General features: G+C 41.0%; 1 protein-coding gene across 1 annotated transcript in view; it reads left to right on the top strand.

The window, feature by feature from the left end:
• Positions 1-451: 451 nt before the first annotated feature.
• The window catches only part of lrmda (leucine rich melanocyte differentiation associated), a 664257-nt gene continuing 637530 nt past the window's right edge, over positions 452-27178 (top strand). Inside the window, exon 1 of the mRNA XM_055661701.1 lies at positions 452-526. Within this exon, the coding sequence (XP_055517676.1) occupies positions 467-526 (60 nt within the window). The 5' untranslated portion in view covers positions 452-466. The remainder of the gene's footprint in view (positions 527-27178) is intronic.

Genomic DNA, 27178 nt, shown 5'->3' with positions numbered 1-27178 from the left:
CCACAACTATCAGATTCATCTTGAAAAAAAATCCAGCTGTCAAATAGATTGTGCTGCACACTGGCACTGAAGGCCAACAAATCTTCTCGGCTAAAACGTCAAAAATACTTTTGAAATCCAACACAAATTCTATGAGGGGTCTATGGTCTGAAACGTGTCTCTTTCCACAGCGGCTGCCTGACATGCTGTGTGTTTCTATTTTTGTTTCACTTTTCCTTGTTCTCTAACTGCCCAATCATGAAGATGCATTTGGAGGCACAAGAGACTGCAGACGCTGGAATATTGAGCAGAAGACAGCCAGCAGGAGGAACTCAGCAGGTCAGGCGGCATTCGTGGAGGGAAACTGGCAGGAATCTGGAGAAGGGTCCCAACTTCAAATGCTCTCTGTTTGTTTGACTCTACAGATGGAACCTGACCCACTGAATCCCTCCAGCGTGGAGACACAAAAGACTGAAAATGCTGAGAAATGAGGGAACTCAGCTGGCCAGGCAGCATCTGTGGAGGGAATGGACAGACAACATTTCAGGTCAGGCAGGCTGTTTCCTGACTAAGATGTACTTGAGATTATAATTTTGTCTTTTTCCAGGGGAGGTGGTGGAGGCAAATATGATAAAGGTGTTTAAGGGTCTGTTAGTTAGGCACATACTGTCGAGATGTCAGGAATGCAGGTGTAGGGATCATGTGTAAGTAGATGAGATTAGTTTACCTTGGAAATACGTTCAGCACAAACATTTTATGCCAATGAGGCTGTTCCTGTGCTGTACCATTCTGTATTCTATATCCTAGACTCAGCTGAAACAACCTAGCAGTGTTAATATTGCCTTCTCTATCTTCAAGTAACCCTTGCTCTCTCTCTCTCTCTCTCTCTCTCTCTCTCTCTCTCTCTCCCTCCTCTCTCTCTCTCTCTCTCTCTCTCTCTCCTCTCTCTCTCTCTCTCTCTCTCTCTCTCTCTCTCTCTCTCTCTCTCTCTCTCTCTCTCTCTCTCTCCCTCTCTCCCTCCCCCCCATCCTAATCCTCTGACCAGTCTGATTGTCCTCCTGATTAAATCGTTGTCACCTTCCGCTCACTAACACTGAATCAATTTATATTTTCCTTGATCTCCATCCCCTTTGATCTCTAGATTTCACACCTTACCCTTCCATATCCCTCGTTTCCCTCTCCCCCGACTCTCAGTCTGAAGAAGGGGCTCAACCCAAAACACCACCCATTTACCCTGTTACCTGAATTACTCCAGCATTTTGTGTCTATCTTTGGTGTAAACCAGCAACTGCAGTTCCTTCCTACACATTTTACATTGGCGAGTTGCCTCTGAATCACTACATGATGTGTATTTCACCCTGGATGGAGGGGAAAGATCCAACTCGAGGAGGATAGATTAGAAAGCATCCATTTGTGTGGAGGCAATGCTCTCAGAAAGGAGCTGGTGCTGCCGGCAATGAAATTTCATGATGACTTATTCAGATATATTGCAAGCTCCTGGATGGCCAAGATGGATGGGTTACAGAACAGTTTTATTGTACGAAATGCAAAGCTGTCTCTTTTTAAATGCTGCCCATGCTATTATTCAATAGTTGTTTCAGAGCTAACATTATGCCAACCACACATGTTTAGAGAGCAGCAGCCAGTCAAATGTTTTTCTCCCTCTTTGGTATGCTGCTTGATTATAAGCATAATTAGAAACCTTGTTAGGATATTCCTTTTCGTGGAAAACTGATGTTTAAAACTGCAGAAAGTGGGTGTTGGCTGTCATCTCTCGCTGAATTATCTGCTATGTACTAGCTTTATTACCATACATCCCAAGAGTTATGGTTAGGATTAATCTGTCAAAAGGGATGTTTTTGTGTTGATGAATATGACATGTGACTATTAATGATGTTGATTTTATCTCTTGAGATTAGCATGATTTAGTTCAGATGGGTAATAATGTCATTTGGTTGATGTAGTAGATCTGTTTACGAGCTGATTAAATTGTAAGACCTTGCTTCATTTCATGCTATTTGCTTTACTGCTTCATTACTGCAATCACAAAAGCTGTGGAAATGTCTCGCATCTTATGTCACAATAAATCATTGTTTAAGATTGCTGCGTGTTTAAAGAGCCGCAGTACACTTTATAGAACCCCATACATTTCTCAACAAAAATATTTATTAAGAATTCATTTACCAATATAATTTTCAGTAGTTGGACCTTAATAATGGTCTTTAATATTCCTGCACTGCACAATATACACAATCAGTTATGAGATAATTGGTAAAATAAGAAAAACTGGTCGAGACATTCTTTTGAAAAAAGGCATTATGTGTTATGCCTTGCACAGCGATGATTTGTGGTGTGAGTAATAACTCAATGATTCTACTGTAGGTTGCCATTTGAGCAACTATGAAATAAGGTTCCAACCAACCATTCTCTTTTAGATTTACTGGAGGAAAATAAGATTTCTCTGCACGATTATGGAACATACTTCTCTGAAAGATGTCTGCTGAAATGAAAACCTGTATCGCAGTAAACCATTATCATACTATTATTTTAAATCAGTATTATAACCAGGATCCCTGTTTTTGCTAAGTTTCTTTTTGTAGCATGAGTCTTTATTTCAACCCAGTCAATTAATTCTTATTTACTTTTTTTTTGGTTTGTTTTGTGCTGATTTAAATTTTGGGTTCATTTTGGAGCCAGTCAAAGTCTTTAATTTAAATGTGAAGTCAAAAATCTAACTGATTTTAGCAGGAGATGACTTCTCATGAGTTGATTGCACAGTGCAGATGGGATAGGTGATCGGTAAGATTTATGGTCTGCGCTGTGGTAGATCATCTCATGTGGAGCAGTGATAGAGATGCTTCAGTTAGCTTCAATATCCTGGGCAGGAGAAGGGAAAAAAACTGTTCCTGTTACGGATTTACGTGTCAGGACTCGTGTGGGAGGAGGACATTGCAGACATTGTTCAAATGTAATTCAAGAATATAGGGGGGGGGGCCACAGTAGCACAGCAGTAGAGTTGCTGCCTTACAGCGCTTGCAGCGTCGGTGACCCAGGTTTGATCCCGACTACGGCTGCTGTCTGTATGGAGTCTGTACGTTCTCCCCGTGACCACGTGGGCTTTCTCCGAGATCTTCGGTTTCCTCCCACACTCCAAAGACGTACAGGATTGTAGGTTGATTGGCTTGGTATAAGTGTAAGTTGTCCCGACGGTGTGTCGGGTAGTGTTAATGTGTCGGTGCAGACTTGGTGGACTGAAGGGCCTGTTTCCGCTCTGTATCCGTAACTAAACTATCTCCTTTGGTTCATCAATAAACTGGCAGCCACAAACAAGGTTTTGAAGTGTTCATACATGGAGATTCTAAAGTTTGATGGTGAACATTAGAACATTTATTGGTGCAAAGCCAACAGATTATGTTTGGAGACACGAGGAACTGCGTATGCTGGAATCGTGACAATTCAGGTTGGGACAATTAAGGGCCTGTCCCACGAGCATGCGACTCCATGCGGCAAGCGCGACCTAACCAGAAGCGGGGGCCGCGCGGAGGTTGAGTGAGTGACATGAGGTGCGAGCGAAGTCCGCGGGAAGTTCGCGTGTGACGTACGGCGTCGAGGCGGCTGTGGGCCGGCAGGCCGTTGCTGCGCGGAATTTTTGAACACGGTCAGTTTTTCGGAGCCCCGCGCGATGTCGGGATCAGCTCCGCACAACTCCATACGGCTCCAGCAATCGAAGTGGGACCGGCCCCGCGAGGCCATCCGGCTCAAGCGACTACGTTAGGTAACGCTTGCTGCATGCAGTAGCTTAGGTTGCGCTTGCCGCATGGAGTCGCAAGCTCGTGGGACAGGCCCCTTATTCAGATGTGACCGAACCTAAAACATTTTCTATCCATTCAGTCCCCAGATGTGACCTGACCAACTGAGTTATTGCAGCACTTTGTGTTCAGCTCAGCCTTTGTTGGGTGTGTATACTTGTATCAAGAATTAAAGATTTCATCACACTGCAACCAGATTAAATTCAAAAGGAAATCAAGTGCGATACTGGTTGGTTGAGATCAACTGTGCCAGAGAGCTGGCATCTTGATATTTCACCTTTACAGAGTGGATAGACACAGTTTTAGAGCATTCACAAATTATTTGCCAGCTCTGCTGTAAGTAATTAGAGTAATTTATTAAAGGTAACAGCTGGCAATAGCAATTAGAGCTGCTGATGGAACTCTGGACTGGCATATATCATCCACGATTCTGAAACCCTTTTACATTCAGGTACTGGTAGAAATTTCCATACCTCAGAGGCTAAGAAAACATTAACATTATAACAACATCGTAATGAAAAGAGAAAACTCTCATTTCTAACTAGGTGACGTATGAGGAATTATCACCAAATTAAAGTTTTAAAATAAGTTTGAGATATTCACATGGAATGCTTATCTGCTGCTGTAATTTTATTTATTTATCAGTCTGCAAGTGATGCAAGGACTTACACTGAGTTGAAGAGAATGATAATAATCAGCCAGATCCTAGTGTGCTCTCATCCCGATCATTCCCTCTTCTCCCCTTTCCTGCCAGGCAGAAGGTACAAAGGCTTGAAAGCACAAACAACCAGGTTCAGGAACAGCTTCTTCCCTGCTGTTATCAGACTACTGAATGGTCCTCCCACAAACTAGAGTGTAATCTCAATCTCCCAATCTACCTCATTACAGACCTTGCACTTTTTTGACCTGCACTTTCTATTTCATTGTAATGTTATAATGCTGTAACACTGTATTCTGCATACTGGGTTTTTTTCTCTTTATACTACCTGTTTGGCTTGATTGTACATGTGTATGATTTGACTGGATGGTATGCATAGAACATTTTTCACTTTCTCAGTATACATGACAATAATAAATCAATCCCAATATCAAATTTCAGCAAAGGCCACTCATTTCCACTGTTTACTTCAAGCCATTTGTCATAGAGCACTCTGTGGTGGCATTGGGTTTTTGGTTGCCAGGTTTGTAATCCAGTACAAATTCCACTGAGCCAGCTATAAAATCATAATTCAATATCAATCTGGAGTTTTAAACAAACCTATTAATATGTGAAAAAGACACAAAACATTTACTTGTTACAAATATTCTTCAGGATCTACAAATACCTTCCAGGGCAAGAAATTTGTCATCCATCTCCAGAACCACAATTATGGTTGATTTTGAGATGACTTCACCATTTCTGGTTCAAATCCTGTTGCAAGAGTGTTTTGGGGGTCCCTTCACAAGTACCACAACAGTGCAACAAGGCAGCTTGGTTTGCATTGGACAGTAAAAACTGGGTTCACTCGTGATGTTTAGGCCCTGAAAATGAATAAACACAATTCTCGTCTGAAGAATGGTTTCGACCTGAAACGTCACCCATTCCTTCTATTCAGAGATGCTGCATGTCCCGCTGAGTTACTCCAGCATTTTGGGTCTATCTTCGGTGTAAACCAGCATCTGCAGTTCTTTCCTACTCAGTCTTGTAATCTATTTGTTTGCTAACTTTCCTCTTTATTTTTTTCTGATCATTATATTCACTTGTTATCACTGTTTGCTCTCAAATGATTTTGGAACCTTTTATTTCCCTTTTCACTGTCAATGTTTTGAGCTTTGCTCCATGCAAGTGAGTGAATCTTCAATGTACCCCATGCTGGGTTATGAGCGGTTACAATTACTGCTAACTAGTGGGTCCATTGAAAAATGCTGGATCAAATTGAGTCGTAATAGAGTTACACCCTGGCACATTGAAGCATGGAATTTTGGATCTGCTGGAGATTAGCAGTGGGCATCTCAGATCTTTTTGACTCACCTCTGCACTTGCCACCGTTTGCTGAGCCATAGCGTGACCAGGACTATGCGTAATCTGACTCACTGTTTATGGCTGCCGGTTCTCTTGAAGGTGGGCCATGGTCAGTGTCAAAGCCTCGCTATCTTGACCCCTGACAGCTTACTGCTGTAAAAGGCCTTTGACCTGATTCTGGTGGCCTGGTGGGAGGTCAGATGTGCCATATGTGGGTTGTGCTTAGATCAGTACTTCTTAATAATTGTAGTGAACTGAATATAGCACTGAACACAATTTTATTTTCATGCATGAGCACATCTACTTAGTGGAGAGATATCCATGATGTAATAAGGCAATGTGTGCCTTTTTAATGCTCATGACTTATGTCAATAAATATTTAATGATGTACTGCTGTTCTTCCTCCGTTTTTGCTGTTGTCAGAATGAGAATGAATGTTGGACATTTATTTCCCAATGAGTGCTCTTTCACAATATTGATAATCTGTGGACAGGACTGCGAACAGTTTGATAGACACAAAACCTCAGTGGGAAAGGCAGCATCTCTGGAGAGAAGGAATGGGTGACGTTTTGGGTCTAGACCCTTCTTCAGACAGTTTGAGTTTCTTGCTCGAAAGAAAAATTGCGATTATGAAATTCTAGCCTACGATTAGTTTGATTCTGCTGTTTAGATAACTTGCATATCATTGCATTTTCTTTTACTTCAGACCAATGAAGCAATTTTTAAATCATACTTTATGTTCTTAATGTGGCAGTAGCACCAAAAAAAAACCCCTCTCGATCTTGAAGACAACATGAGGAAGCTTGCAGTATTTTGCAGAGAATTAGTAACTTGGACTCGTCGCCCTGTACAAACCAAAGCAACTGGGTCATGGTTTGTTGGTCACAAAACGACTTATTTAAGTTGAACAGGAGCACACTTACCAATCTAAACTTAAATAAAAATTGCAAATTGCTCCATTACATGGCTTCTTGACTTTGGCAATTGGACTATTTGCCAGTTAAATTCATTTTGGATGACTTTATCGGTAATTTCTTAATACTTTTAATGTAGAAGTAAAATAAATAATATTGTGCAAATAATTTTAATTCTCCAATTTCAATTTCTATTCATCAGCAATAAAATCTGTCATGGAAAAAAAATGCCAGCATTGTACTGTTTAAACCCAGTGCAGAATGAGGTCTGCATATGCATGAATGTATATTATATCTGATCTGCTTGGATAGAGTGCCAAACAAAGTTTCTCACTGTCTCTTGGTACATGTGACAATAATGAACCTAAACGTAAACCTAAATCAATCAAAACTGTGGCTTCATATAGAAACATATACAATTCTTAAAGGATTGGACAGGCTAGATGCAGGATAAATGTTCCCGATGTTTGGGGAGTCCAGAACCAAGGGTCACAGTTTAAGAATAAGTGGTTGGCCATTTAGGAATGAGATAAGGAAAAACATTTACACCCAGAGAGTTGTGAATCTGTGGAATTCTCTGCCACAGATGGCAGTGGAGGCCAATTCACTGGATGTTTTCAAGAGAGAGTTAGATTCAGCTCTTCAGGCTAACAGAATCAAGGGATATTGGGGAAAAAGCAGTAATGGGGTAACGATTTTTGGTTGATTAGCCATTATCATGTTGAATGGTGGTGCTATCTCGAAGGGCTGAATGGCCTACTCCTGCACCTATTGTCTATGTGGTTTAGAGCTAGTAATTTTCTTAATTTTCCTCACTCGGCTCCAATAAGCTTCCTACGGGTGGAGCAAATACACAGGGTGTTCAAATCTATTGTCTCCACTCCAGAAGCATGGTCACTCCAGCCTTTGAATATAGTACACAGGGGATAGTTGTATATGTACATGAGCTCCATCATCACTGGCTCGTGTGCAGAGGCATGTGAGATAGTGGGTTTGTCATTAGAAAAAGCTCCAACACAATCCCTTTCCACTGCACAACATTGCCACTTCTACACTCTATCCCATCTCCCACCCTTGTCTTTGCCTCTCATCATCTTTTATATTATCAAATCACCCCTTGGCCTTCTTTGCTCAGCCTATCCAAACTCTCCATGCAACATCCTGGTGAATCTCCTCTTCACTCTTTCCAGTGCAAACACATCAATCCTAGAACGTAGTCTTGATTCCTTTTCTTTCCCCCTGTTTTTTCTCTATCTCTATAAATGAGACATTGCTCTCCCTGATGAGATGATGCCACAGTTCTGGCCTGGACCTTTTTTCTCCCAGATAATATTCATGTCACAATTTGAAGGTGTCCTTAAATGTTTTTCCTCTGGCCCCTTCAAATCCTTGCTCCCTAATTAAACAGTCAGCGGGATGAAGGACCAGTTTCCACGCTGTATCTCTAAATGCTCGACCTGCTGAGGATTTCAAGCATTTTTGTTTCGTATGCTGCTTTGTTCGTTAAAGAAAGTGGGGGAACACACACTGGACAATTACATCCAGATTACTCTTATGGGCGTGCCATTCCTTACCGAGAGACATCAAGTCATACAGCATGGAAACTGATCCTTCAGCCCAGCCTGTCCCTGCTGACTAAGATGCTCCATCTAAGCCAGTCCCATCTGCCTGTGTTTGCCCCATATCCTTCTAAACCTTTGTGAGCTTAATATCTGTCCAAATGTCTTTTAAATGCTGTTATAGTACCTGCTCAACTACCTCCTCTGGCAGCTCATTCCATAAACCCACCACCCTCTGAGAGAAAATGTTGCTCCTCAGGTTCTTATTAAACCTTTTCCCTCTCACCTTCAAACCTTGTCCTCTGGTTCTCCATTCCCCGACTCTGGATAAAAGACTCTATGCATTCACCATATCCATTCACCTCATGTGGTTAAAAAGAGTCGTATGCAAATTTGGTTGCAACACCTTTCCTGATTTTTTCTTTCTTTCTTCTGGGTGGTGGGTTAAGCAAAATGGTTCAAATATGAAATTTCTGGAGTGCATAAGACAGTGTTTACTTCTCCAAATGTCAGCTTTTAATCTTGCATTCGTAACATTTGGAAAAGATTATGGAATGTACGGGAGATTAGCCAGACATGGTGATCCGTGCAGAATCGAAAATATGAAAAGGAATGTTCTGACGCCCTGTAAAAGGATTTTTGGAAATTACAGGCCCAGGTTTGGAATATGAGGGTGGCCTTCTTGGATTATTCCAACATACAAGGATGAGAAAGAGCAAGGATTTGAGTGGTTTGTATGATTAAATGGTATTGGGAAAAGGGTTAGAAACATATGGTTCTGCTGGATGCTGGAGTCTTGAGTAAAACACAAAGTGTGGAGTAACTCAGTGGGCCAGGCAGCATCTGTGGAGGACGAAGGTTCGACAGCAAGTGGTCTGACTATCAGCTGATGCCACAAAACACAATTATTTAAAAAATCTCATTTCTTGACATATGTGCAGATGACGCCACTTTGTGTTATGGAAAATTGAGATACATTTTCTAGGAACGCAATTCCACGTCCAATAATACACAGAGTGCGTGTATCTCACCAGACACTTCTTTTAAGCTCCTAGGATGAAGTTCATCTGAACTTGGAGAGTTGTCAGCCCTCAACTCCATCAATTTATTTCTGTTCTACTTCCCTGGTGATTGTACTTTTCCTGAATTTCTCCTTGCCATCCAATCATGATTTATAGCTATTTTGGAAGTGTTACTTGCATTCCTCTATATTGAAAACTGATGTAAAATATATTTTATCTCATCAGTCATCTTCCTGTTTTCCATTGTTAATACTTTGGACTCACTTTTTATAGGACTCATTTTGTTAACTCGTTTTCACCAGTTCTTTACATTTCTTTACATTACTTTATCCTGTATTAACTTTTCCCATCATAATTCAGACTTGTTATTAGTTGCTGTTTTTATATTCTGCCCAATCTTCTAACCTGTCACCAGTCATTGTGCAATCATATTCTTTGTTGGGTACAAACTTTAACTATTTATTGGTTGATGAATCCTTGGAGCTTTTCTTTCTCTGAGGACAGCATTTCTTCTGAGTATCCTGAAATACCCCCAGCCACTGCATCTCAATTGACTGCCCCTTCCGCCAATTTGTCTGAATGCACTGCCAAATTAATATTACAATCAGTGGAAGGGTCCAGTTTTAACTGCAATAAGAGCAAGTCACCATGTAACAAATCCACAGGTGGTCATAAATTAGATAGAATTAGATAGAATTTATTACCACACAACCAGGGTCCGGTGGAATTTTGAGTTGTCAGCAGCGGTACAATAATAAAGAACACACAACCACAATAAGAATGTAACACAAACATCCACCACAGCATTCATCACTGTGGTGGAAGGCACAAAAAAAAAATAAATTTGGCCAGTCCTCCTCCATTTCCCCCCCGTGGACAGGACCAGTGTCCAGAGTCAGTCCAGGATCGGCTCTTCCTCACCAGAGACCGCGGCTTTAAGTTGTTGTAGGCCGAGGAGAATAAATTAAAATCTTGAGGGGAATAGATTGGAATAGATTAAAATCACAAGGCAAATGGATAGGGTAGTTGTACTGTCTTTTACCTAGAGTAGGGGAATCAAGAACCAGAGGATATACAGGTAGGTTTAAATGAGAGGGGAAAGATTTAATAGTAACCCGAGGAGCAACGTTTTTCCCCCACACAGAGTGTGGTGGGTATATGGACCAAGCTGCCAGAGGATTTAGGGACTATAACAACATTGAAAAGATGTTTGGGCAGGTACACTGAAAGGAAAGCTTTGGAGGACTATGGGCCAAACATGGGCAGGGGGGATTTGTGTCGATGGGGCATCTTGGTTGGCATAGGCAAGTTGAGCCGAAGGGCCTGTTTCTGCCCTGTATGACTGTCCAACTCTAAGCCCATGGGCAAGTGCAAGCATAAGCACATTGAATGACGTCTGCCTTTTGTTTGCCACTGGCTGCAAAATCTAGGCCAGTGTCTGAATTTTGGTCGATTCACACTGTAAGACAATGGGTACAGAAGTTTTTGCTGGAATGAAGTTTTTGTGAGCAGTTCAGCTGTCAGAAATAATGGTCTAAGTTTTACTGTGGAGATGACAGCAAAACTCTTGGTGCTCTTCCAGGCTCTGTTTTCTGCAACCTTCTGCATTGCATTTAAGAGATCTCTGGAATTAATGTTTATTTATGAATTCTTCCCGCAGTAATATATCCCAGCAATAGTTTGTTCTATAAGACCTACAAGATTTATTCATCTGTTGAGCCATATTTACCACTGAGCAATCTATTTCACACACAAGATTAATTTGAAGTATTTGGATTACACTTTCCTCACATACAAATTTTAAAATATAAAGAATTTTACAAGTACTATTCTGTATTCCTTTTAGAAAGTCTATTTGCAATATTTTAGTTTCTGCGCTGATCAGATATATTTTGTAAGCCTTGTTCAACAGTGTATATAGACTTAAATGTTAATTATGTTGTTCCCTGGTATGCTCTATGTGAGGTCATGAGTAGCACAGTGGTGATGCTGGTGGAGTTGCTGCTTCACAACGTCAGAGACCCGGGTTCGATCCCAACTTCTGCTGTCTGCGTGAGTTTGCATGTTCTCCCTGTGACCACATGGTTTTGCTTCCCACATGCCAAAGAAAGGTTTGTAGGTTAATTGGCTTCTGGAAATTGCCCCAAGTGTGTAGGGAGTGGATAAGAAAGTGGGATAACATAGAAGTAGACTCATTTTGGCCAAAGTACCTGCTTTAATGGTACATGTCAAAACAAAATGAAACTTTTTATTATGATTGAACGCTCACCATAATTGTTGACATCACAACCATTTCACTCCAGGGATCCCTTGAACTGATGACTGACAGCAACAGACAGGGCAAAAAGGAAATTCCTGCTGCAGAGATTGCTTGATCTTCGGGGAGTTTGCTTCATGATTAGTGAGGAACATCATTTCTTTAACCCATTGGCGAATCCAGGTCAAGGAGTTTTGTCTTCTCTTGTATGCCAACTGAAACCTTCAACTTTTCCAAAGCACAAGATGACTTCTGACAAAGCACACCAGTATCAGCCCTTCAGTGAACTGGTCAGAGGAACCACATTGAAATAAATAGACACTTGGGCAAATATATTATATCAGTTGTTTAAAAATATCCTAAGAATATTTTAACCTTGATATTGGAATGTAAATCTCAAATATTTCATAGAAGTATCTAGTCTGACAGAGAGTACAACTTCTTCTTAAATGCTTATACTGCTTGCATTCGCCATATTTAAAAAAAAAACCTTACATCGTATAGTTGAGCAAAGTTTTAGACTAAAAGGTAAGCATTAAATTTGTTAAAACTAAACGAATAAATCATGCAAATTGCTCTTTTGGTTTGTGTCATGAGAATCCCTTCTTTGAAATATAGCTTGTTTTAACTTGCAGCAGGTTACCTGTGCTGAATTATTTTTATTAGTTTGCACTATCTCCATTATCGGCTGCAAAATGTCAGGAATACCCATAGGATAAATAAGTTGATTCTGCAGTTGTCGTTTAGATTTTTGTTGTTTTTGTCGTGTTGCAATAGTCAAATGTTGGAGGCAGCAGTAATAACAGATGCAATATGAGTGACAGAAGACTGTAAGATAAGATGAACTTATGACACATAATTGTAAGCAGTTTTACTCTTGCCAGATTGGTTTTTTGAAGTTATTGGAATGTTTCGGCATTATCAGTGTTGAATGTCTTGTATTCAGACCAGAAAAAGCCCTAAGGGTTATATACAATATCTGGCAATGTTCATCACAGACATTTTCTGGAATCTAAGTCCGTTAATGCAACTCAGATTAAACACAGTAAAGGAATAATATTGTGTGCCAAATTGCTTCATAGGCCATACATTGTCTAACATTCACTGGTATATTAATATACATTCTTTGTATGAGCATATTTAATTCTTTGGTTCACATCAATATACTTGTGCTGTCTAGATGCTTATCTTGTTGTACTGTTATAAAATGTGGTCCCAGATGTCCTGGATTAAGGGGGTTTGATCTTTGCATATTTCTCAGAATTATTACTTTCAATCATTTTGTTACTCCATCATGTGTATAAACCATATGAAGTTGAAGATATTAGACATCTATATGAATGCATGCTTTCCAAGGTAGTTGGTAAAATTCATAGAGCATACCTTGTTGCATTTAGAACTAACCATAACACGGGAAAAAGTTTGGGCAGTAAATTTTAAAGTTACATTTAAAGCAATCAGAGTATTACAGAAAATATGGCTGAAATTTGTTGACAAAAATAAAATTGCCATTTAGGTTTCTGTAACCAAGAACGAAAGATTAGTAAAGACGGCCACGGTGGCGCAGCGGTAGAGTTGCTGCCTTACAGCGCTTGCAGCGCCGGAGACCTGGGTTCGATCCTGACCTCCGGCTCTGTCTGTGTGGAGTTTGCATGTTCTCCCTGTGACCACGTGGGTTTCATCTGTGTGCTCATTTCCTCCCATATCTCAAAAGACACATGGATTTGTAGGTTAATTGGCCTCTGCATATTGTCCCCTAATGAGTAGGAACTAGATGAGAAAATGGGATAATAGAGAACTGGTGTGAATGTGTGACCGAAGGCTCATGTGGACTCAATGGGCCAAAGGGCCTGGGTCTATGTTGTATCTTTAAGCTAAGCGTACCAGCCACGTACATTCTACGTGCTTACCACGAGTTTGATTTTTTTTTAAACTCGGGAGAGCTCTTGAATTAGCTCGTACAGTGGGACAGGCCCCTTTACGGTTTCTATTAGTATCATTTTTTTCACAAGACTAAAAGCTAAATTCAGCGAAATTGAGCCCACAAAATTAAAGTTGGCCATCTCAGTGCACATTTAGCTAGCTTGACACTGGCTATATGTTAATTCAGGCAAAGATCTTGCTGTAACAGCAAATGCATATAATCACGCTGTTAACTCCAGTTTATCTTGCGAAAATCCCAAATTGTATTCTCACAATTTAGTTTAAAATAGCATTTGATGCCAGCCTCTGATGACTTTATAAAACTTATTGGCAATAATTTCAGACTGATTAGCTTAGACTGTCAGCTAGTCCCACTGATCTTGGATCAAAGACAGCAAATGGTGGACAAGATTTACAATTGTAATTAATATTGTTGGATCTCTAAAGGGATGATTTTAATTCTGCTTATTTGGCAGGAAGAAGATGGATTGATGGTTTAAGTCACTGGAGAGTATTTACCATTCATTTCCTGCCGTGTTTCCACTCTCTGGCACTTTAAACATATTTTACTTTGTCAGCCAAGGTGCCCACAGAAGATGTACAGGGTTTCTTGAATGCATGCAGCCTTCGATTTTGTGGAAATAAAGTAAGAGACACAGTTTTAAAAAAGAGCACAGGAATGCAGAGATCTCCAGAACGCCTGTACATTATTGAAAGTCGCAGGTTACATTGAGAAAGGGGATATAAAAGCACAAGACATTTGAGGTTTAAACTGATGGGTATAGAGAACAAGAATCATAAAATCACAAAGACCCTTTATAAAACATTGGCTCTGCTGCATAGAAACATAGAAAATAGGTGCAGGAGTAGGCCATTCGGCCCTTCGAGCCTGCACCACCATTCAATATGATCATGGCTGATCATCCAATTCAGTATCCTGTACCTGCCTTCTCTCCATACCCCCTGATCCCTTTAGCCACAAGGGCCACATCTAACTTCCTCTTAAATATAGCCAATGAACTAGCCTCAACTACCTTCTGTGGCAGAGAATTCCAGAGATTCACCACTCTCTGTGTGAAATCTTCAATATTGTACTGAGAATGGGTGCAATGGAGATTTTATGTGATGATGTTGGTGTTGAAAGGCTTTATTTTCATAAATAGAATTTGGGGTGGCATGATGCATATCTGGCCAATAGATCTGAGGATGACGCAGTCAACCTGGGCCTGCACTTCAACCTCCAGCACCTAGGCTGCCAGGGGACCTATGCGAGGATTTTGTTTGTTGATTTTAGCTCTGCATTCAACACCATTGTGCCAGATCTACTATACTCCAAACTTTCTGAGTTGACTGTGCCTGAACCCATCTGTCAGTGGATCACCAACTTCCTGACAGACAAGAAGCAGCATGCGAGGCTGGGAAAGCACATCTCAGACCCGCAAACCCTCAGCATAGGAGCACCACAAGGCTGTGTACTCTCCCCTCTCCTCTACTCTCTCTCTACACCAATGACTGCACCTCCACTGACTCCCCTGTCAAGCTTCTCAAGTTTGCGGACAACACAACCATGATTGGACTGATCCAGGATGGGGAGGAATCTGCCTACAGACAGGAAATGTCACAGCTGGCGTCCTGGTGCCATTGCAACAACCTGGAGCTCAACGCTCTTAAGAAAGTGGAATTGATTGTAGACTTTAGGAGAGCTCCCCCTCCCCTCACCCCACTCACCATCAACCACACCACAGTCACATCTGTGGAGTTTTTTAAGTTTCTGGGAACCATCATCTCCAAGGACCTTAAATGGAGAGCTACCATCGACTCCACAGTCAAAAAGGCACAACAGAGGATGTACTTCCTGCGGCAGCTGAGGAAGCACAATCTGCCACAGGCAATGATGGTCCAATTCTATATGGCCATCATAGAGTCTGTCCTCACCTTCTCCATCATGGTCTGGTTTGGCTCAGCCACCAAGCACGACACCCGGAGGCTGCAGCGGATCGCCCGATCAGCTGAGAAGGTTATTGGCTGCAACCTTCCCTCCATTGACGAACTGTACACTGCAAGGGCCAGGAAGCGAGCGGGTAAGATCATCTCTGACCCCTCTCACCCTGGCCACAAACTCTTTGAATCACTTCCTTCTGGAAGGCGACTCCGGTGTGCTTGCATGTTCTCCCTGTGACAATGCCATGGTCAAGAAAGCACACCAAAGCCTCTATTTCCTTGGAATACTTTGGAAGTTCGACATGTCCCCAACAACCCTCATCAACTTCTACAGATGCGCAGGAGAAAGCATTTTATCGGGATGCATTGCAGCTTGGTTTGGGAAAAGCTCCATCAAAGACTGCAAGAAATTGCAGAGGGTTGTGGAGGTAGCCAAGACCATCGTACAAACCAACCACCCTTCCATTGACTCTATCAATACTTCATGCTGCCTTGGCAAGGCTAGTGGCATAATCAAGAACCAATATTATACCGGTCACTCCCTCTTCTCCCCTCTCCTATTAGGTATGAGGTACAGAAATTTTAACATGCATACCTCCAGATTCAGGGACAGTTTCTTTCCTGCTTTCATCAGGCAATTGAACGGTGCTCCCTTCAGTTAGGGTAGGAGCCTGACCTCCCATCTACCTTACTAGTGTCCTTTGAACTATACGTTATCTTGTACTGCTGTACCCTTTGATTCTTTATCTGTGTACTGTGGATAATTTGATTGTAATCAGGTGAAGTCTTTTCTTTGACTGAGGAGCTCTCAAACAAAAGCTCTTCACTGTACCTTGGTACATGTGACAATGGTAAACTAAGCAACAATATTGGCATCTCGCTGACTATGGTAGGAAACTGCTTTTCAAATTTATCTCCATCCACGCCCGTACCCCAACCAATAAACTTATCTCTTCTACTAATACTTCCTCCTTTATGGTATTAGTGGATACAGGTTGATAATGCCATGATTTATCCTTCAATTCTTAACCAAGATATGTTGTTCTCTATCCCTTCTGAAATGGTCCAAACTAACAGGTGATGGTGTTTTATTATTATTTGGTAGATTTGAATGTGTTATATTATATTTTCTCTAAGTTTCAAAAGCCATGCTACCCCAACCAATAAACTTATTTCTACTAATCCCCTTTATGGTATTAGTTACAGGTTGATAAAAAAATAACCAAGATATGTTGTTCTCTATCCCTTCTGAAATGGTCCAAACTAACAGGTGATGGTGTTTTATTATTATTTGGTAGATTTGAATGTGTTATATTATATTTTCTCTAAGTTTCAAAAGCCATGCTAAATATTTCTTCCCATTTAAAAAAAAAAAGTTCATAAAATGATATTTGCATGATGAATCCTTAAGGTAATATCCATTAGGTAATATAATTGTCTAGGTGGGCATTGTGTTTCCATGTCTGTACTTTAAAGCAATTGTCGTCATGAGAATTTCTCTGCCTGAAACAGTTAGAACTCTTGAAAATCTCATAGAAAGCTAAGATATGCCTGTACTGTATCATAAGCATAAAGTTTAGATTGATTTTCACAAACATGATTGCTCTGAAATGTTAATCAACTAATTCATTAATTAACACTTCAGAACCATCAACGAATTAATTAATAATTATTTGAAACCTTTCATGAAGTATCAATCAATTTGATTACTTTGTTGTCAATTCATTCATTGCATCAAGATTATTACACATGTTCGAGTAGAATTTGTTGTGATGGTTATGGATTGGCTGCCTGTTATATGCCCAACCAATATACAATTTCATTTGTTTCATTGCACTTCTACCCCTTTAAAAGAAATCGCTTCAGCAAACTGGTTTCATGGGGCTTTTTAGTATTCTCAATCAAACATGGTTCTACAAAGAGAGGAAGTATATTTTTATATTGAGGGAAAAATGCATACCATAGAGAATTGACAATTTGATCCCAGATTTACTGATTTAACTTTAATTAACAGGTGGCAGTTTTATAACTTGAGTATGGAACAATTTTGCTTAAGATGAGTAGCAACATCTGCCTCTATATTTATTAGTTTAGTGTTGATAGAAGATATTTCAAGTGAGCATTGTAGCCTAGGATTTTAACAAAGGCACAGCAGAGGAGTGCTGTTCTTTCACATTTCTCTACACACACTCATATAAATAAATCACAGCTACTGTACACTGAAGCAATAAACTCCCTCTATGAATTGGAGAGCTTTCTTTTCAGTGGCTTCCAAGAATGTAATTCAAAAAAAATCAAATACCTTTTTAACACGACAATCTTTTGCCAAGAGATCACGGGAATTTATTTGAAATCTCCGTTTGATTGTAATTTATACAGACCTGTAAAAACATGGCAGCTGCTTTCTGCAGTACAAATGTCATCTTAATTTATCACAGTGATTTATTTAAACTACAGTACTGTAAACTTTATGACAAAAAAGAAACATATGTAGTTTTTAATCCCTTATGTGCAACACCCTGACTTTAGATATAATAAACAGAGAAACTAACCGAAATGGGGAATAAACAATCTTCTTAAGTCGTAATTTTTTCCAGGTTTCATAATTCCCTACTTGATGTCACGTAATAGGGGAAAACGCCTAAAGTGGTGATGCTTGAATAAACTCGCATTGAATGTTAGATGATTCAAAACGTGATAATACATTTATAACATTGTGCAAAAATTCATCCCGGTTTGGATTTGTCAAACTTTAATACAATTTTTTCCAACTTGTGGCCGCTTAAAAGATATTGCGAAACTTATTTTTCTGTGATAGCTCATGTCTTTCTCTTTTCTTTGTGCATAGTTAATATACAAACCGTGATCATTTTGTTTTAATTAGGTTGAAATCAAGAATAAGGGGAAAGACAAATGTTTAAATCAGTCCGAACCCGTTTTTTTAAAAAACAACTAAGTGGTGAAAGTCCTACTTGAAAGATCAAGGGCACTCAATTCTCTGAAACAAGATTCTTTGCATATTTATTTCACACGATTATTTACAAATTCTGAATGGTGTAAGGAGGAAAATATCATGTATCAAATGTGAGGAGGGGGTGAGGGTCAATTGATGGAGGTGTATTGGAACAATAGGGCAAACATTGCCTTTTAGGAGATTTGAAAGGCATGTGAAACCACGTGAAAGGCCTTTGCCAAACATGAAAGAACAGGAGATTAAGAAACAGCTTACAAAACAAGTGAAAGGGAAGCTTAAACACAGACAATTGTTGAAACAGCCAGCACTTAAAGTTGACATAGGGGCTAAATAATATAACTAGGTTAGTACGGAAAATGTCTGCACTCCCCCAGAACAAGTTCCACGTGCAACAAACCTGCTTCAAAATTAATACAAAGTAGGCCATGTGAACAATTGTCCAGGTATGTCTGGTTCACAAAAAGCAGGACAAATTTAATCTGGCTAATGACCAACCAATCAATCCACTGTCAATTATCTGCAACGTGATGGAAGATGTTGTCAACAATGTTATCAAGTGGCACTTACTCACCAATAACCTGATGACTGATGGCTAGTTTGTCTTGCCATGACCACTCAATTCTGGACCTTATCACAGTCCCAGTCCGAATGTGGATTTAAAGCTGCCAGAGGTGAGAAGAAAATAACTGCTCCTGACATCAAGGCACCACTTGACTAAATGCAGTATCAAGACACCCCTGGTGAAACTGAAATCAATGGGCATTAAAGGGAAAGCATTCCAATCCTTGCTTTCATACCTCACATAAAGAGCCATGGTTGAACGTTGATGAAGATCAATTGTCCTAATTCCAGGGTGTCGTGGAAAGAGTTCCTGAGGCTCCAGTCATCTTCAGCTGCTTCATCAATGACCTCCCTTCCATCTTGAGGCCAGAAACAGAGCCATTCACTGACTCTGCAATGTTCAATACTATTTGAAACCATTTAGCAAATGGGGCAATCAATACCTAAGTGCAGGGTGCTCTGGGTAACATTCAGTCACATTGCATTAACATTACCAATGTGCCAAGACATACTCAGTTCCAACAAGGGAGAATCCAACCATCTAACGTTGACATTCAGAGATGTCACCATCCATTAAAACTCCGCACCGTCATTTATTTATCTCTCTAAACATTTATTCCCTCCACCATTCGTACACAGTGTTTGCAAGTTGTACTAATACAACATTGAGTGTAGGTGGTCACAGGTCTGAACTCCTCTGAGCGTGCCCATCAACACTTGACTTGTATCAGTAGTGAGAATTGTTTATATTACCTGGGAACAAGCAGGTTATCCCCCAGACACTAAATACTGGAGTAACTCAACAGGACAGGCAGCATCTCTGGAGAGAAAGAATGGGTGACGTTTTGGGTCAAGATTCTTCTTCAAGTATAGTATGTCTTTGTTAGGAATAGATTGTTATAACTTATTAAAAATTGTTATAAATCATGAAGGCTTTTTAACCTTGTCATATTTGAGATTGTCAGTATAATGTTGCTTTCGTTCAGACACACCATGGAAAAAGTATGCATTCCTCGGCCTTTTGAATAAGGGCAGCACTGATCATGCGGTTATCTTATATGTAGTTTCACCAATCATCTAGGAAATTATCATGTAGTGAAAAGTCAAATTGCAGCATTACTGATATACAAACTTTCTCTGGAAAAGCTAGTGTAGTATTCCTTTGTTGTATCAAACGTTATTAATGCACTTTGAACCTCAGACTGAATTTCAGAGAGCAATTCCTTGAACCTCAGACTGAATTTTAGAGAGTCATTCCTTGGGAAAGTTCACTGGATGAACATTTGTATCATTGTAACTGTAATACAGGAAAATTATTAGGAGAAAAGGTTAGTAGAAACATGTCCACATTTTATCATAAAATGAGATGGATGACAACAGAACAAGACAACAAGTTGCAATCACATCTGACAGATAGTGGGTTAGATTCTAACAATATAGCATTGTTGTTTAATGGAAAGAAATGCAAATGTATGCAAACCATACGATAAAAACATTACCGCAAATGTAAAACATTTACCTGGAGAATAATCATCAACTTTTAGTTGAGAGAGTCTTGAAATCACTTGCATAATCGTCATAGACACAAGATGCTGGAGTAACTCAGCCGGACAGGCAGCATCTCTGGAGAGTTGGAATAGTTGAGACCCTTCTTCAGACAATGCATAAAATTCACGTTTGGTGAAAAAGCCAGCTACAAGCTCAGAACCTCTGACTTAAGGATATAATACGTCTGACGAAGCGGATGGGATGACATCCACCCTGCCCTGAATGATGTGTGCAGATCTTAGCAGCACATTACAAGGCGACATCATGACCCAAGGAAGTATAACGTAGACCAACTAAGTAAATAAGATATGGCATCTCGGCTGCTAAATAATATTGAGAATATTAATGGTATGGAAAAAATTTTGTGAAAATACTTTTTTGCAATGGTTAGAATATAAGATTAGAAATCAGCAAGTTATAGGCTACAGGGACCTAGAACATAGCAGAAATGTGTTGACTTTACCATTAAATTATATATTTTTCACATAGATGGAAATCAACAGGTTGCATAGCAAACCCAAGACAGAAATGATCTTGATTAGAAATGTCATGGAGTACGAGGGATACATTTTAGTTATTTGTACGTTGTCCCTGACTGGGTTTTAATGATTAATTGATTTTATTATTGATCATTGTTGGCTTTGTTAGCATAGTCCCACATCCCAAAGATGTGCTGGTCTGTCGACTTGCTTTTAGAAATTACTTCCTCATCTGGATAAATGGCAAAAACATCCAAGAAGAGTTTTGACTTTAGAGTTACAGCGTGGAAACAAGCCCTTCAGTCCGCCAAATCCTCACCAACCAGTGATCATCAACCAGTGAACACGAGCATTACCCTATACACTAGGGACTATTTACAATTTGTTTAATACAAACCTATACGTCTTTGGAGTGTGGGAGGAAACGGAAGCACCCGGTGAAAACCGATGGGGTCACAGGGAGAAAGTACAAACTGCGTACAGACAGCATCCGCAGTCAGGATCGAACCCGGGCCTCTGGTGCTGTATGGCAGCAACTCTTCCGCTGCCCCACTGTGAGAGTTAATAGACAATTAAGAGAGAAAGAGAAAAGAATCGAAGGCTGGAGGGGAAAGGAGAATGGGATTGCTGAGATTTCTCTGCTGGGAGCTGGCAGATATTAGGGGCCAATAATTTATTTCCATGTTAATGAGGCTGAATGCACAAACAATGTTACCACTTATCATGTGATTTAAAAAAAAAAATAAACAACTATTTCCTTAAATGAGACTATGCAACCATATGGCAGACTAGTGGAGTTGTACAGCAAGGAAACAAGCCCTTCGGCCCACCTTGTCCAGACATACTGGACTAGTTCCACTTGCCTCCATATGTCCCATGGTCCCCTAAATCCTCCCTATCCATATATCTGTCCAAATGTCTTTTAAAAGTCGTAACTGTATCCGCTTCTACAGCTTCCTCTGGCAGCTCTTTCCAGATACAAACTACCATCGGTGTGAAAAGGTTGCCTCTGGGGTCCCTCTTAAATCTTTCCCCTCCTCTCCTTAAGCCTCTGCCCGAGTCTTCGAATGCACTACCATGGGGAAAAAGACTGTGAGGTGAGCGTACAGATGAAGTGGAGACATCTCTCACTAGCTGCCGATAGTGAACACAAGGCAGGCACCACAAATTAATAACCACTAGTAACAGGGTCCTAAAAGAAAAGGTGGCATTGCATACTAATAACCACCTTGTGTCATTTATCATCTGAAGCCGGCATCACATGCTAATAAACATCCGCCCGTATCGTTTGCAAACTGAAGCCTGCACCCTGTGCTAATAACTGCCAGTGACTGGCTGTTAACACCTGAAGCCAATACTGTGACTAATAACTATCAGTCATGTGTTGTTTATAACCACTGCCTGCACCATGAGCTCGTAAATGCCTGTCATATGTCGTTTACCACCTGAATCCAGAACCAGGAGCTAATAACTACTGGTCACATGCTGCTTACTAGTTGGTGCCGACACTGTGAACTCATAACCGCTAATCCCATGATGTTTATCACGTTAAACCAACTCCATTAGTTGTCAATTATCCATCGTGTGTCGTTTGCCGTGGAGCCGGGCAGGATAAATGGGATGACGTCAGCGTCCTCTCACCTTGCCCAATATGCTCAGTTGGCTTCTATGAGCAGACTGCACCATTTACATGTCCAAGAGGTGTAAATATGGGCAGCACAGTGGTAGAGCTGCTGCCTCCCAGCGCCAGAGACCTGGGTTTGATTCTGACCTCAGCTGCCGTCTGTGTAGAGTTTGTACATTCTCCCTGTGAGCGCTTGAGTTTTCTACGGGTGCTCTGATTTCCTCCCACATTTCAAAGGTTAATTGGTTTATAGGTTAATTGGCTTCTAGAAATTGTCCCTCGTGTGTAGGATGCGGGTAGGTTGATGGTCAGCATGGACTTGATGGGCCAAAGGGCCTGTTTCCAGGCTGCATCTCTAAACCAGACTCCAAAAACAAACACTACTGAATGCAGTCACATGGAAAAGTTACCAGGCTGAAGAGGGAATGATACCTTGATGTTCTCAAAAAGTCTCTTTGAAAGAGCAGGATATCTCCATCAGCCCTTGAGATTCCCTGATGTCTTTTGGCTGCTAATAATGGACAAAGATTATTTAGGGCAACTTTGAGAATCTTGAGACCAAAGAAGCTGGTCAGCACAAAGAAGTCAATGTACAAGGAAGATAGACACAAAATGCTGGAGTAACTCAGCGGGACAGGCAGCATCTCTAGAGAGAAGGAATGGGTCACATCTTGGATCGAGACCTTTCTTCAGACTAAGGAGTTTGACACTTTACATAGTAAACACCTCCCCATCTAACACTGCCTGTCTCACACATGCAGAACCTCTGGTCCTACACTGACTCACAGGTCACCTTGAAACCCATGGAATTAGAATGGAAGAGAGTCATTCTAAATCCCGAGGGACTGCTTAAGGAGCAGGCCAGTACTGTGAATAATAACCTCCAGATATTTTCTGTTTACACAGTCATAGAAGAAAGCAGCACAGAACTAATATACTGGTAAAGGAAGCAAATGGTATGCTTGCCTTGATCGGTGAAGGGATATGAATCACAAAGTCGTGATGCAGCTTTATACGACTTTGGTTAGGCCACATTTGGAGTATTGGGTATAGTTCTGCTTGTCCATTACACACTGTTGCTGTGCTCTACTGTTTTATGGAACATAGAATAGTAGAACACAAGAACAGGCCCTTCGGCCCACAATGTCTGTGCCGAACATTAAGTCGAGACCATCTCTTGTCTATCAACACATAATCAATTTCCCGCAGGGTTTCGGCCCGAAACGTTGCCTATTTCCTTCGCTCCATAGATGCTGCTGCACCCGCTGAGTTTCTCCAGCTTTTTTGTGTAACCATCAATTTCCCGCATATCCATATGCCTGTCCAAAAGTCTCTTAAATGCCACTGTCAGATCTACCTCAACCACCACCCTCAGTAGGGCATCCCTGGCACTCATCACCCTCTATGTAAACAAAAATTGCCCTGCCCATCTTCTTTACAATGTGCCCCTCTCACTGTAAATCTATGTTTTCCAGCATTTGATTTTCCATCCTCGGAAAAAGGTTCTGAATGACCACCCTATCTATGCCTCGCATCATTTTAGGTACTTTTCTATCAGGTCTCTCTGTAACCAACAGCATTTTTAGAGAAAACAATCCTAGTCTGTCCAACCTCTCCCTGTAGCTAATACCTCCTAATCCAGTTATCATTCTGGTAAACGTCCTCTGCTCCCTTTCCAAAGGCTTCATAATGGGGCGACGAGAAATGTAATGTGGTGACTAGTACTGGACACAATACTCCAAATGGTCTTATACTCAATGCTTCAACCTATGAAAGCAAGCATACCATATGCCTTCTTTACCACCACTGTGTTGCCACTTTCAGGTAGTTGTGGACTAGGACCCAAAAATCCCTTGGTACATCAAAGCTGTTAAGAGTCATGACTTTAATTGTACAGTTTTCCCCTTATATTTGACCACCCAAAGTGTAACACTTCACACTTGCTCAGATTAATCTCCATTTGGCATTTCAACCCCCCCCCCCCGATCTATATCCTGCTTTAGGTTGACAAAAAATGCTGGAGTAACTCAGTGGGTGAGGCAGCATTTATGGAGAGAAGGAATGGGTGACCTTTCGGGTTGAGATCCTTCTTCAGAATCTTGTAAATTCAAAAGTAGACACAAAATGCTGCAGTTACTCAGCGGGTGAGGCAGGATCTATGGAGAGAAGGAATGGGCGACGTTTTGGGTCAAGACCATACTTTTTTCCAGCATCTGCAGTTCTTTCCTATATCACTATATCCTCACTGTCTGTGACCCCAGAAATCTTGTTGTCATCTGCAATCATATGTTCGATGTAAATGATTCCATATGTTCTATGTATGTGTCGTTATAAGTTCTATGTAACTGGAAAAAGAGTGAGAGAAAAAAAGCTGGTATCAAGCAAAGAGGATGAGAAGGGATGGATATGACAAGGGAGATGTTCCTTACAGGGTGAGACTAGGGTTGCTCTGCGGATAAGCTGTAACCTGTGCCAATAGTCCTATCATAGGCATTGACTGCCTTAAATCATGCTGCCAGCTCATGACTACAAACACCAGTCATGTGCCAAAGAAAATCTCAAGATGAAGTTACGAGCTAATAACTGCCAACACTATACCTAATAATCCTCAGCTGTTCACCACATGAAACAGTGACATGAACTAATGACTGTCAGTCTCTCACTGTTACCTCTGAAAGATGGTGCAAGCAGACACTAGTCACATGCTATTTACCATCCAAATCTAGCATCAATACCATTAGTTATTGGCCATTAGAAATGCTCCTTTACCAGCTCAAGATGGATGGCACAACTTAACAACCACCAATTACGTCCTGCTTACCACTTTAAATCGATGATGTAAGCCAATACCCATCAGCTGATTGTTGCTTGAAGTTTGCACAAATAATTGGGTTCTGGTTACCAATCAAAGCCCAATTGAGTCTGATAATCACCAGTCTAAACTATGTGCCACCTGAAGGTGGCATGTTGAGCTAAAATGTTGGTTGCCACCCTCTGCGGACACCACAGGGTGTGGTTTGCTGGTCACTGCTCAGTTACCAATTCAGACCAGCTACATGAGCTAATAACTACCTGTGGGAGCTCTTGACCACCTGAGGCCATGCTGCAAACTGGTAGCTGCCAGCCGCACACCTCCTGAAGCCCACACTGTGTGCAAATGAACACTGGTGATGTGTTGTTTACTCGCTGGAGTTTGACAATGAATCAATAGGCTTTGACCATGTGCTGCTTATCACTTGAAATTGATGATGTTCCCTGATAACAACCAGTTATCTGTTGTTTCCCACCTGAAGTTGGTACTGCATGCTAATTAAAACTTCACGTGGTGCTTACCAGCTTATTCACCACTGCAAATTAACAAATGCTAGTTCTGAGATTTTTAGCAAGAGCTAATAATCACCAGTCACATGCTGTTTACCAATGGAGGCTCACACTGAGAGCTAATATTGTATTCTATTGTTTATTATTGTCACGTGTACACGTGCTATCCAGTCAAATTATACAGTGCATGAGGATAATCAACCACACCACACCACACCACAACCATAATACACCACACAAAAGGTTTTGCAAAGTGAGAGATATTGGAGTGCAAAATATCATGTTGCAGCAATATACTTTGCAGTCGCAGAGAAAGTGCAGTTTTAAAAAAGTGTAAGGTCCACAATTAAGTAGGTTGGAAGATCGAGACTAATACCTTGCTTATGGGAGGACTGCAGCAGTCTGCTATCAGTGGGGAAGAAGCTGTTTCTGAATCAATGGGGCCTGCTTTCAAGCTCTCAGGAGAGGATATAAGGGGATGAGCAGGTTCCAAGTGGTCCTTGATTATGTTAGCTGCTTTCCCTGGGCAGCCTGAAGGTCATGGTTGGTCAAGGACAAATATTTGATGATGTTTACACCTAGGGACCTGAAGATGATCATTTCCACTTAGGCAATATTGATTGTGACAGAGGTCTGTACACCACCTCACTTCATGAAGTTAATGCCTGGCTGCTTCATCTTGTGGACACTGAGGGAGAGGTCGCTATCTTGACATCATGTAACTGAGCTCTCTATCTCTTCCCTGTACTTCCCCTTGTTGTCATTTGAGATCCGGCCCGCGATGGTGATTTCATCTGTGATTTTCCCCACACAGTCGTGAGTGCACAGGGAGCATAGTGAGGGGTTGAAAACACATCCTTGTGGGTCACCAGCGTGGAGAATTATCAGGGAAGATGCGTTGTCACCTATCCTTATTGATTGTGGTCTGTGGTTCAGGAAGTCAAGGATTAAGTTGCAGAGGGGGATGCTTGGAGATGGGTTTGTTGGGACTATAGTGTTGAAGACAGAGCAATAGTAAAAAAAATATGCATGTGACATAGCTAGGTATTCTTGCACTATGTAGCGCCAGAGAGATGGTGTCTGGCATGGAGCCGTTGCACGATAGGTGAACTGCAATGGATCAAGGCTGCCTGGGAGACTGGAGATGAGGTGTTCCATGACCAGTCTCTTAATGCACCTCATAATGTTAGATGTCAGGGCCATTGGATTGCAATCACAGTGTCATATTCAATTTGCCAATCGAAGGCACAAAGTGAGCTGCCAAC

Source organism: Leucoraja erinacea, chromosome 34, assembly GCF_028641065.1.
Source record: "Leucoraja erinacea ecotype New England chromosome 34, Leri_hhj_1, whole genome shotgun sequence".
In the NCBI taxonomy this organism is placed as follows: Eukaryota; Metazoa; Chordata; class Chondrichthyes; order Rajiformes; family Rajidae; genus Leucoraja; species Leucoraja erinaceus.
The sequence above is the reverse complement of the archived record's forward strand: the minus strand, read 5'-3'. Positions and strand labels throughout refer to the sequence as shown.